This window comes from Tachysurus vachellii, chromosome 4 (genome assembly GCF_030014155.1).
Source record: "Tachysurus vachellii isolate PV-2020 chromosome 4, HZAU_Pvac_v1, whole genome shotgun sequence".
NCBI lineage: Eukaryota > Metazoa > Chordata > Actinopteri > Siluriformes > Bagridae > Tachysurus > Tachysurus vachellii.
In genome coordinates, this window is record NC_083463.1 from 31,283,140 (window position 1) to 31,295,639 (window position 12,500).

General features: G+C 44.1%; 1 protein-coding gene across 19 annotated transcripts in view; it reads left to right on the forward strand.

The window, feature by feature from the left end:
• Nucleotides 1–12,500, forward strand: part of baz2ba (bromodomain adjacent to zinc finger domain, 2Ba) — an 86,384-nt gene that overhangs the window by 15,243 nt on the left and 58,641 nt on the right. For all 19 annotated transcript variants that reach the window (XM_060868937.1, XM_060868939.1, XM_060868938.1 and 16 more), the window contains one exon: nucleotides 1,212–1,255. Coding sequence is in view for 1 of the 19 variants with exons in the window: in XM_060868932.1 (XP_060724915.1) it covers nucleotides 1,212–1,255 (44 nt within the window). In the remaining 18 variants the exon portion in view is untranslated. Of the gene's footprint in view, nucleotides 1–1,211; nucleotides 1,256–12,500 lie in introns of those variants that run through there.

Sequence of the window (12,500 nt, forward strand, 5' to 3'; positions counted from 1 at the left end):
TCCATGGTGGCAAACATTTCTAGCACTTTATTTGTAATGCTTCTAAAACAGAGGAACCGACACACACTGCTAGCGTACACGCCGTTTTATTTGCAGTTCTCCGTGTCGGGTGTGTGCTGTGTTTCTCTCTCTTTTTTTTTTTTTTTGTTTTCACTCATTTGTGTGTGTGTGTGTTTTTGTGGTAAAGGTTGATTGTGGAGATTGGAAAATGTATCTGTTCACTGATAAACACACACAGAGAGAGAGAGAGAGAGAGAGAGAGAGAGTTGAGAGTTAAGGCCGTGAGAAAACCGGAGAGGGCTGGTTCTCTCGGCATGTGCACTAGGAAAAATCATCCCACACACCCGGAGACTTAAAGGCTGACTATAATTCCAACAGGTTTAACAGGAAAAAAATGGAACTGGGAGTGTGTGTGTGTGTGTGTGTGTGTGTGTGTGTGTGTTTAGCCCCACATGTGTGGGCATGTGGATGTGAGTGTGTTTGTGTGTCGTGTGTGTGTCGTGAGTGTGTGTGTGTGAGTGTGTGTGTGTGTGTGTGTGTGTGAAGCCCATGCCAACCACAAGGTCTGGGTGCAAACATCATGGTTTTTCACAGTTTGACCACAAAGACAAAACTTGTTTTTGCCAGCTCACTCGCTTCAGGCTAAAGGCCTCTGTATATTTAACTCCCTTTGTCTCGGGCACGTCGTGTCATGTGATCATCCCACATGAGAAAATACTCAACTAAAACTCTGTCTCTCTCTCTCTCTCTCTTTCTCTCTGTCTCTCTCTCTCTCTCTCTCTCTTTCTCTTTCTCTCTGTCTCTCTCTCTTCCCCTCTATCTCTTGCACTCTCTCTCTATCTCTCTCTTGCTCTCTCATTCTCTCTCTCTCTCTCTCTCTCTCTCTCTCTCACTCTCTCTCTTGCTCTCTTATTCTCTCTCTCTCTTGCTCTCTCATTCTCTCTCTCTCTCTCTCTCTTGCTCTTGCTTTCTCTCTCTCTCTCTCTCTCTCTCTCTCTCTCTCTCTCTCTCTCTCTCTCTCTCTTGCTCTCTCATTCTCTCTCTCTTGCTCTCTCATTCTCTCTCTCTCTCTCTCTTGCTCTCTCTTTCTCTTGCTTTCTCTCTCTCTCTCTCTCTCTCTCTTGCTCTCTCTTGCTCTCTCTTGCTCTCTCTTGCTCTCTCTCTCTCTCTCTCTCTCTCTCTCTCTCTCTCTCTCTCTCTCTCTCTCTCAGGTGGCAGTGCAGTGATGTTACAGAGTTGAGGACACTCCCACACAGTGAGTACCGGCTTTAGCACTTTTTCTTTTCCTTGTGTCACGGACTTGTGCGTCTGCCTCGTTCACGGTGGCTTGTGGTGTGGTGCGTTGCACGTCTCCTCGTCCCTTTAGCTCGAGGATGTCGGTTTTGTTTATTATTTGTTTAATTTCCTTGTGGTGACGCTCGCACATGTACACAACACTCCTGTGGGACGTGTGCGTGTTCGTGTGTGTGTGTGTGTGTGTGTGTTACATGTGACGGGCCTGTCTTCATGATGTGCACATCCCCCTCGTTTTAATACACACCATTCACTGTTATTTTTACTGCGCTTGTTCATTAGTAGGTCACATGACCAGAACACAGAAACTTGAAAGCTTTCACTGACCTTCTGGAGGTGTGACGTCTTTGTAACATGGATCACGTTATATTAGGAATAAAATGTCAAAAATTATAACTTTTTTTTATTTATTTATTTTTTTTTGAACTTTATAAAAGTCTTGAATCTGGCAGTGAGTCGTGTGGCAGAAGGCAGGGAGCGTGCCGTTACCCAGGCAGAGCCACCGCCGTGCCGCTCCATTGTCCCGCTCCCTGGTGGTTACAGAAAGTGACAGAAACACAAGGACAGACCTTTTCTTTTCTGTCCTCCCTCCATCCTTCCTGCTCTCTCTCTCTCTCTCTCTCTCTCTCTCTCTCTCTCTCCAGCTCTTTTTCCTTCTCTTGTCTGCTTTCCTACTCAAATATATAAACCTTCTAATAGCATGTTTCTCACGCTGGTGTGTAAGGTATGATTGCTTGGGTGTGAACGCTGTGTGTGTGTGTGTGTGTGTGTGTGTGTGTGTGTGTAAATTTCTTTCATTCTGAGGACTTTGTGTTCCTTGCGAGGAACCGAGACACGTCCTGCCCGCTCCTGTCCACCTCGGCCACCGTACCCCAATCAATAATGGTAATGGAGGCCCCGGCGGAACATCGATTTCTTTCGAGAATTGTAGGAAAGAGCGAGGCATCATCGCAGAGCGACATTTTGTCCTTTCTCCTTGCATTTCGTTCCCGCGTCCTCGTGTTCCAGCGCTCGATTAAAAAGAAAAAAGAAGAGCGAACCTGTTTTTTCCTCTTCCAGCTTTCTGTGGAAAAAAAACAAAACAAAACACAGAGGAATTATGAATATTATTATCGCATCCCTTCAGATCTCCTGTTCTTTAATAAGGTGTTAAACAATAAAACGTGTAAAAACGTCTCATCCTGCGTATCGCTGTAAGCCTGTTTCAGGCTGCAGGGTGGGAGAGACGGTCATGTTCTGGTTGTCATGGGAAAAAAGGCAGAAAGGCACCGAGTCCGGAGAGACACCCAGAGGGAGGTCCGAAAGTTGAAGCAGGAAAGTTGAAGCAGATGAGTCGTTCTCTCAGGGACCAGAGACAACAGACACACAGTCGTTTGTTGCTTTTTTCCTCCCTTGTCTCAGTTTCTTAAAATATCTCGTCCTGCGTGAGGCCGAGCGTTTCCCAGATCTAACGCCAGAAACTTATTATTTACCTCTCTCTCTCTCTCTCTCTCTCTCTCTCTCTCTCTCTCTCTCTCTCTCTCTCTCTCTCTCTCTCTCTGTCTCTCTCTCTCACTCTCTCACACACTCTCTCTCTCTCTGTCTCTCTCTCTCTCACACACTCTCTCTCTCTCTGTCTCTCTCTCTCACTCTCTCACACTCTCTCTCTATCTCTCTCACTCTCTCACACACTCTCTCTCTCTGTCTCTCTCTCTCTCACACACTCTCTCTCTCTCTGTCTCTCTCTCTCACTCTCTCACACTCTCTCTCTATCTCTCTCACTCTCTCACACACTCTCTCTCTCACTCTCTTTCTCTGTCTCTCTCACTCTCTCACACTCTCTCTCACTCTCTCTCTCTCTAGCTCTAAAAAAAGTATATTATAATATCTCAGGGAATAAAATGAAATCATTTATAATATCATTATTATAATCAGTGTTATTTAATGTCATTGTAAGCGCGCCCACACACACACACACACACACACACACACACACACACACACACACACACACTTCCTGTGTCCAGAGCCACACTGTCTTTCCCATCAACAGAACACACAGCTGCCTCTATCTTTATCGTCCGGCACATCGCATGTCTTTCTCTCTCTCTTTCTCTCTCTCTCTCTATCTCTCTCTCTCTCTCTGTCTGTCTCTCTCTCTCTCTCACTCACTCTCTCTCACTCACTCACTCACTCACTCACTCTCTCTCTCTCTCTCTCTCTCTCTCTCTCTCTCTCTCTCACTAAATGGCACTCATCTAAAACACACAAAATCCACTGCAGATTTCCTCTAGTCACAAAATCCAGGCTTTATGAATATGCCAATTTGGAAACGCCCACCAAACAGAATAGAGCCCCACCCACATCACTTGCTAATTTTTGATTGGCCTGCATCCGTGTGTTTAATATATACGATCACCGTCGGCTCGAGTTGGTAGTGATTATTTTCCCCTAACAGCATGTCCTAAAGCGTTTTATTCCCCTTTTACCCGCAGAAATGTGCGAGTCCCTGTGAGGAAGAATAAAGTTCAGCTTTTACTCGCTCACACACCAGAGCCTGTAATCGTACATGTTTCCTTCCAAGTTTCCCGTTCGGGCCACGGTGGATTAAAATACAAACACAAAAAAAACTTTAAGCCCCGCCCACAGCGGCCTTGAAAATCATAATGGCGAAGGAGCAGGAAACGAGGAAGTGGAGTGTCGCAAAAAATAATTCAAGGAGGATGGCTAGAAGAACAGATGTGGGAAGTGCTGCTCTTTTTGTTTCAAGGACAGCTCTGTGTGTGTGTGTGTGTGCTTGCGTGTGTGTGTTTTTCCTGCTGAGGAGATTTGGAGCAAGAATGATGGAACTGGAGCCTGGTTTTACTGCCGACGCTGTGCAGGATGTGTGTGTGTGTTGAGAGTGGGGGATAGAGTGTGTGTGTGTTGAGAGTGGGGGATAGAATGTGTGTGTGTGCGTGTGTGTATTTGTATTTTTTGAGCTAAAATACACACACGCAGGTTGTTTGAGAAGTGTAATGGATGCCTGGCTCTGTGTGTGTGTGTGAGAGAGAGAGAGAGAGAGAACGAGAGAGAAAGAGTGAAATGTGTAATGGACGCCTGCCTGAGCTGAGTCTGGATGTCCAGATCCCCAGTGAGAGTCATTACCTCGGCACAGAGAGAGAGAGAGAGAGAGAGATGGAGAAAGAGAGACAAGATATATAGAGAAGGACAGGGAAAGAGACAGGAGAAGGAGATGAGAGATACAGGGAGGGAGAGAAAGATGGAAAGAGGGAGCGAGAGAGGAGAGATGGAAAAGAGTGGTAAGTGACAGAGAGGTAGAAAACTGGAAAGAGAGGCAGGGATAGATGGAGAGAGGACAGATGGAGATCGGGAACAGGATGGAAAGAGAGACGGAGATAGATGGAGAGGGCTGGGGAAAGATAGAAAGAGAGGAGATGGGGAGAGAGAGAGAGAGAGAGAGAACAGTGAGTGAGTACATCAGTAAAAGATTGACTGTTTCACCCCACCTCTCCGTCTCTCACTCACTCATCTCTCCACACACACTCACTCACAGTTCTACACAAAACACTTTTCCTCTTTTCTCTATCTTTTCCTCTTAAATATTAACGAGGAGGCGGGGCAGGGGGCGGGGCCGCCGCTGCGAGGGTAGCCGCAGTACAGTAATCACACACACGCAGTGCGACTGAGCGCAGTCAGTGTTTTATTCCTCTTCTACCGCAGCAGCCGTTCAACATCATCATCAGTCTTTAGTTTAAAGAGCGGCGTATGGTTATTATCTGCTTCTGTAACGACTGGAATAAGAAGGGGATAGATGGGATGCTTTTACACACACACACACACACACACACACACACACACACACACAGACTGGATTCTCTGCGATGTGCCGGACGATAAAGATAGAGGCAGCTGTGTGTTCTGTTGATGGGAAAGACAGTGTGGCTCTGGACACAGGAAGTGTGTGCGTGTGTGTGTGTGTCGCTTACAATGAGATTAAATAATATACTGATTATAATAACGATATTATAAACGATTTCATTTTATTCCCTGAGATATTTATTATAATATACTTTTTTTTTTTTACAGTTTAATAATTATGATTACAAACAAACGAGAAGCAACTGTGGTGACATTTAGTCTAAAAATTGTAAGCAGACAAAATATTTCTCCTATTTTTTTTCTGCCCAGTCTTAAATATTCCGTTTGAATAAATCAGAGGTTATTCAGAAGCCACGTTTTGTACATAAAACACGTTTTAAATATCGATCTTGCGTGTGCGACGTGTTTAAACAAAGTTCAGCGTGGCTTTAACTCACACACACACATCCTACACACTTCCTCTAAAGTCCCCCGTTTGGGCCACCGTGAGAAAAAAAAAAGAAGCCCCGCCCACCACGGCCTTGGCATTAACAGGAGAGACATTTAATATAAAGTCGTTAATTATTTAGCGTTGCTTTTTTTGATGTAAGTGTGCAAACGTATGGCTCGTGACACGTGTGCACGGAAGAGGCAGCCGCGAGAACTGCGACGCGATGTCAGTGTGTCACAGGTCCTCTCAAGTTCAGCGTCTCAGTGAAGTCCGGATGAAAACAGTCCTGTTTCTGATGGAAAACGTTTGAAAAGTATAACGGAGCCCTTTGGGGATGAGCGCAGAGTCGACGCGTAATTGCGTCACGGAACGCAAAGCCGACTCGGATAGCGAGCTTCCCTAGAGAGTCACATCACACCCGAGACGCAGCGTGACGAGCGGCGGAGAGACACAGAGAGAGAGAGAGAGAGAGAGAGAGAAAATATTCAGAAGGTCACTAGCAGCGGGTGGCTGTCGGAGCACTCAGCCCTGTTACTATGGAGATATCCACCCCATAATACTGGGTAACTCTGTATTATTAATCTCTGAACGCACTGAAGTGCTCCAGCTGAACCGCTCCTCTCCAGTCTGATCTGTTTAGCAGCAACTCGACCGTAAACTAAAGCTAATAAATAAAAACACAAATAAAACAACACACAATTGAATAGATACAAACAAAAAAAGTTCAGGTTTTATAGATTTTTTTAAATAAATAAATAAGTTTTTCTAGTCGCGACAAAAAATATTACGCTACCTGTATGTTGTTGGAGATAATCGTGTCGCATATAAATAACTTTTTTAATGATATGATTTTCTTTTATTTTTTTTTGGTTACGTGGCCTCTTGTATAACACAGGAAGTAGACGCCGTTATTATCAGTTCGTAAACAAGACATAAATAGTGTTGTTGTTGTTGTTAAATGTCACTGTCTGTGTATCGGACCTCTTTAGATAAATATCTTCCTGCATCCTGGTGACGTCTCGCTCCTGGACGTGTCGGGTTTAGTGTTCTCTGTGTGTGTGTGTGTGAGAGTGTGTGTGTGTGTGTGTGTGTGTGTGTGTAGACATGGTTCTCTCCTCTCAAATCCTCCCAAATCCAGAACATCTGCTGTTTTTGTTTTACACACAGTGTCACTGCTCTGTTATTAAACATCTCCGTATCACAGCTACGGCTCGGTACGAGCCAGGAATCCGAGCCCGGCGACTCCTGACGGGTTTTATTCCTCTTACACCACCGGGACACGTTACAGTCACGTTACAGTCCTGACGAGGACAGAAAATAACCGTAAACCGTTACCATAGAAACGATAGTAAATCGAAGGGATCGCCGATCGTTTCTCTAAAAATAACGTAATTATAATTTTGCGACACGAATGACGTTATTTAATAACCAAAGAAACAAAAAGATGCAAATTATTTCCACTAATAACACGAATAATCTTAACAGCCTTAAACCAGATCCGAGCACTAGCGCTTGCAGTGGGATTGCAGTCATCAGCAAACCTTCGCTCTCACTCCGTCACTACACTATAAAGAAAATATGCTGATGTCTCGGTGCGGATTTCTTCTTAAGCAGGAAGCAGCTTTTTTTATTTTCAAACACACACCCAGTGGAACAGGCAACGTGGATCTGCTGCAGTTCACCTTCTCCTACTGACCTGCTTTACTAACACTATGGGTTTTATAGCACGGTGCATTATGGGTATAAAGCGTTAAAGGGATTCGGATCAGAAAATCGGTCCGAAAGTCTCCCGCGCTGCCGCTTACACCGCTTACACTGCCGTTTGAATAGGAAAACGTTTAAAAAAAGCGATACTGAAGAAGGAAATTGATTCGTGTGAACAGTCTATGAACATTGCCCAGTGCATGCACGAGTGTGTGTGTGTGTGAGAGAGAGAGAGAGAGAAAGAGAGAGAGAGAGAGACAGTTTGAAAACTGCTCCTATGTTGGAAAACTGAATGAAAGTTGGATCTGCGCTGAATTGAATATCAGAAATGAACAGTATTGTATCACAGCTGAATTGAATCGCATCTAAGTTAAATTGAATCAAATCAGAGCGGAATCGAATCAAATCAGAGCTGAACTGAATTGTAAAAGAACTGAATGGAATCGGATGTAAGCCGAATCGAATCAAATCAGAGCTGAATTGAATCGTACAAGAGCTGGATTGAATTGTAGAAAAGCCGAAAGGAATCGTATCAGAGCTGTATTGAATCAATTCAGAGCCGAATCAAACGGACAGGTGTCACATCAGAAGTATATTAAAGTGTATTGAGCCATCACTTGATTATCTGTTACTTTTTTGTACGACGCATCGGGACACACGATGTACCGTATCATCTGACGGATGAAAGTCCTGGAGACGTTTCTGCAGCGGTAAATCGATTCGAATCATATTGAATCGAATCTGAATAAAATTGTATTGGAACTGTACGGAATAGTATCGCGGTAAAATCGAATCGAATTGAATCGACATCAGAACCGAATCATATTATATTATATTATAAGTGACCAATCGAATCAGATAATAATTGAATCATATGAGAAATGAATGGAATCATATCAGATTTGATTCATAATTGAATCATATCAGAACCGAATAGAACCATATCAGAGTTGAATCAAAAAATATCAGAGATGAATCTAATCAAATCAAATCAGAGCCAGATTGAATCGTATCGGCTCAGCAGTGAATCGACTCATTGTGTTTTAACGATCTTGTGTCGTTTTTGTATCGTATCATACACGATGGGTCGCGGTGTGTATCGTATCATCTGCGAGATGGAGATTCACCCGGCGGTACGGAGCTTTGCCCAACGTTCAGCAATTTTGGGATGAGGAGGAATGCGAAATGCGGCGAAATGGCCGGAGCGCTTGTTTGTGCGGCAGGCCGTGAGCTTTTCTCCTGCGTCGCTGATGCTAAAATCGGTGTGTGAAGATGGCTCTGAAGAGTGAGCGCTGGAATACTAATGAAGGAACGACAGGAGAGGCTGCTGCTCTCCTCTCCTCCTCTCTGCAGTGGGCTCGCTCGCTCTTTCACTTTCTCTCTCTCTCTTTCTTTTTTCCCCTCTCTTCCATCTCTCCCTCCTTCCATCTGCTCCTCTCGCTCGCACAGAGGATAAACTGTGTACATGATGACATTTACACCGCAGTTGCACGCAGAGAGGGAAGGGGAGTGTGTGTGTGTGTGTGTGTGTGTGTGTGTGATCATGCGCATCAGTCTAAGCCCTGTCATATACCATCCTCTCCCACTGCTTTCTTCCTCTTCCCTCCATTTTGCTCTAGGCGCTCTCTCTCTCTATCTCTCACTCTCTCTCTCTCTCTCTCTCTCTCTCTCTCTCTCCTCATCTCTCCATCTTTCCCTGCATGTGTCCGGCGTAGGATGTGTCTCAAGAGTGCTGTGCACAGCTAATTTACACACACACACACACACACACACACACACACACACACACACACACACAGTGGAGTCATTATTTATGTCTTTGTGAAGGGCAAATATAGAAAGGTGTGGTTGCACTTTACTGAAGCTCAACACCGTGATCCAGACACACAGCTACAGGTCAACTGCAAACGTACAACAAGCGATTTGTGTGTGTGTGTGTGAAAGAAGTGTTAATTTCTACACAATGTATACATTAGTCAGCGCTTTGAAGAAAGTCTTTTCTCAATTTTTTTGTGTTGTATTTTCGTATCATTATCTTGTCATAATTTTTGTCCATTCGTCGTTGTGGAGTGAACGCAAACGAGCTGTTAATGTCATCCAATATGCAAAAATATCCGTATTGTGGGAAACATTAGTATAAAGAAAAGGTCTGAACTCTAGCCCCGCCCCTAGCCACGCCCCTAAACGTAACCCTGACGTCATCATTTGTCTTATCTATTAGCATATTTATTAGTTATGAAGACTTATAAAGGCTGAGTGTATATAGAGTATATAGAGTAAAGTATGAGTCTGTTCAGGAAAAACACTTGAGAGTTTGAGTTCCTGGAAATTTCTTTATCTTTATTAATCCGTAATCTTGGAATCCAGGATTTCACCTTCAGGAAAAAATGGACACCTCAGAAGTTGTCCACAAACCTCATATTCCAAAGTGCTTTATTCCTCTTACACCGCAGACATTCAGTCTCATCCTGGGGGTCTTCTGAAGGCCGCAGTGATAAAGTTGTACAAGTTTTATTGTTTTTGTTTTTCCTTTGTTTGTTTTTAATAGGGTCACTTGCTAGTGAAATCCAGCCTTGTAGCTTACAGGCATGTGTGTGTGTGTGTGTGTGTGTGTGTGTGTGAATTGTGCAGATGGTCTTGGGGGGAACAGAGGGAATATATTTTGTGTGTGTGTGTGTGTGATGGGGTGTGTTTTGTGTTTTATTGGTTACTTTCTGAGGGCCCAGCTGCCGGGTCACTCCCCCACTGCTTTGAAGAGAGAGACAGAGAGAGAGGAGCGGAGGAGTGAAAGAGGGATAGAGAGAGGGAGGCAGTCCTGGAAAAATGAGATGAGAGGAGGGCAGGAATATCTGGAGACAGTGAAAACAACGAGGGGGAGTGAGGGAACGGAACAGGGCCGGGGCAGGAGAGTTTTCCGACGTTCCTCGGAGGAGGTACGGAACAGGGCCACGCCCTCAGCCAGGGTGTGTTTACCCCTAAAATAACGACCCCCCCGATACCTTTATGGCGCGATACTTTAATTTTGTTGGTTTCTTTACTACTGAAAAACTTTGTGCTCAACAGGATTTGTTAATCAAACAACTAACATTGCATACACACACATATACACACACAAACACACACACACATATATACACACAAACACACACACACACATATACACACACAAACACACATACACACATATACACACACAAACAAACACACACACATATATATACACAAACACACACACATATATACACACACAAACACACATACACACATATACACACACAAACAAACACACACACATATATATACACACACAAACAAACACACACATATACACACACATACATACACACACACATATACACACACATACACACACATATACACACACATACCCACACACACATATACACACATACAAACACACACATATATATATACACACACACATATACACACATACAAACACACACACACATACACACACACATATACACACATACAAACACACACACACATATATATATACACACACACACACACATATACACACATACAAACACACACACATACACACATACACACATATACACACACAAACAAACACACACACATATATATACACACTCAAACAAACACACACATATACACACACATACATACACACACACATATACACACACATACACACACATATACACACGCATACCCACACACACATATACACACATACAAACACACACACATATATATATACACACACACATATACACACATACAAACACACACACACATACACACACACATATACACACATACAAACACACACACACATATATATATATACACACACACACACATATACACACATATACACACATATACACACATACACACACATATACACATACACACACACATACACACACACACATACATAAAAACTTTGTGCTCGACAGGATTTGTTAATCGAACAACTAACATTACACAAAGAAATTCTGAATAGTTTGTGAATTGAGTGAATAGTTCGAGTAGCTGAATTTAATTGACTGAATTTAGAGAGAAAGATAGAGAGAGGTGGAGAGAGAGAGAGATGGAGAGATGGATGGATGGATGGAGAGAGGAGGGGATTGGAGTGTGTGTTCAGTGAGCTCTTTGCCCTGCAGCTACACTAATCACAGGTGAAATTCTGCTTCCTCTTTAAAACGCTGTCTCTCATTTCAAACCCTGCCCTCCGGCTCAACACTACACACTACACACACACACACTACACACACACACACACACACACAAAGCTGTCTATCTCTGTAGACTGTGTGTGTGTGTTTGAGTACAGCAGGTGTGAGAATGTCTTTGAGGCTCTGTCTGTCCAGTTGAGTGTGTTGTGTGTGTGTTTTTGGCATGAGCTGTTGTGTTTGGATCCCTGAGAGGCTGTATGTGTGTCCTAAACGTGCGTGTGTGTGTGTGTGTGTGTGTTTAAAGAGAACGAAGGGAGGGGGAAGACCGCAAGAATACCTTTGAGACAATCTCTGGCTGGCTAAAATGGCTCCAGTGATCACAGATTGTGTGTGTGTGATTGTGTGTGAGTGTGTGAGTGAGTGAGAGAGAGAGAGAGAGAGAGGGGGAGAGATGGATGAGCACCTACAGAGAAGGGAAGAAGACAGGTGTGTGTGTGTGTAAGTGTGTGTGTGTGTGAGGCGAGGGTCTCTGTGTCTCTACCTATCCCATCATCCCGCTCTGTTCAGCAGAGGTGACACCAAGGTGAACGACAGAGCTCTTTCTCTCTCCCTCCCTCCCTCCCTCTATCCTTCTCTCTCTCTGTCTTTCTGGATGTCTCTTGCGTGTGTGTGTGTGTGTGTGTTTACGGCTCTGTGGCAGATGGGAGGCTGTATCAGCACCCTTCACTCCTCTACCTCTTCCCTTTCTTTCGGTTCTAAGGAGTACTCAGTGACCTCGTCTTTCCCAGTAACATCACATCTGCTTTTCCTCACGATAACAAAATTAATGCTCACGTGGGCGGGACTAGAAATGATTCCGATCCCTGATTGGTCAGTTGTCACAGTCCTGATAATGTCCGTTTAAGCGGAGACACCGGATTCCTCCGACCGCACGAGTGCTCGTAGCTATCGTACGTATACGTCCACATTTTACCATGGTAACCTTCGCTACACAACCACTAGACCCACACGTGAACGCAGGATTAGAATTAAGTATTGGC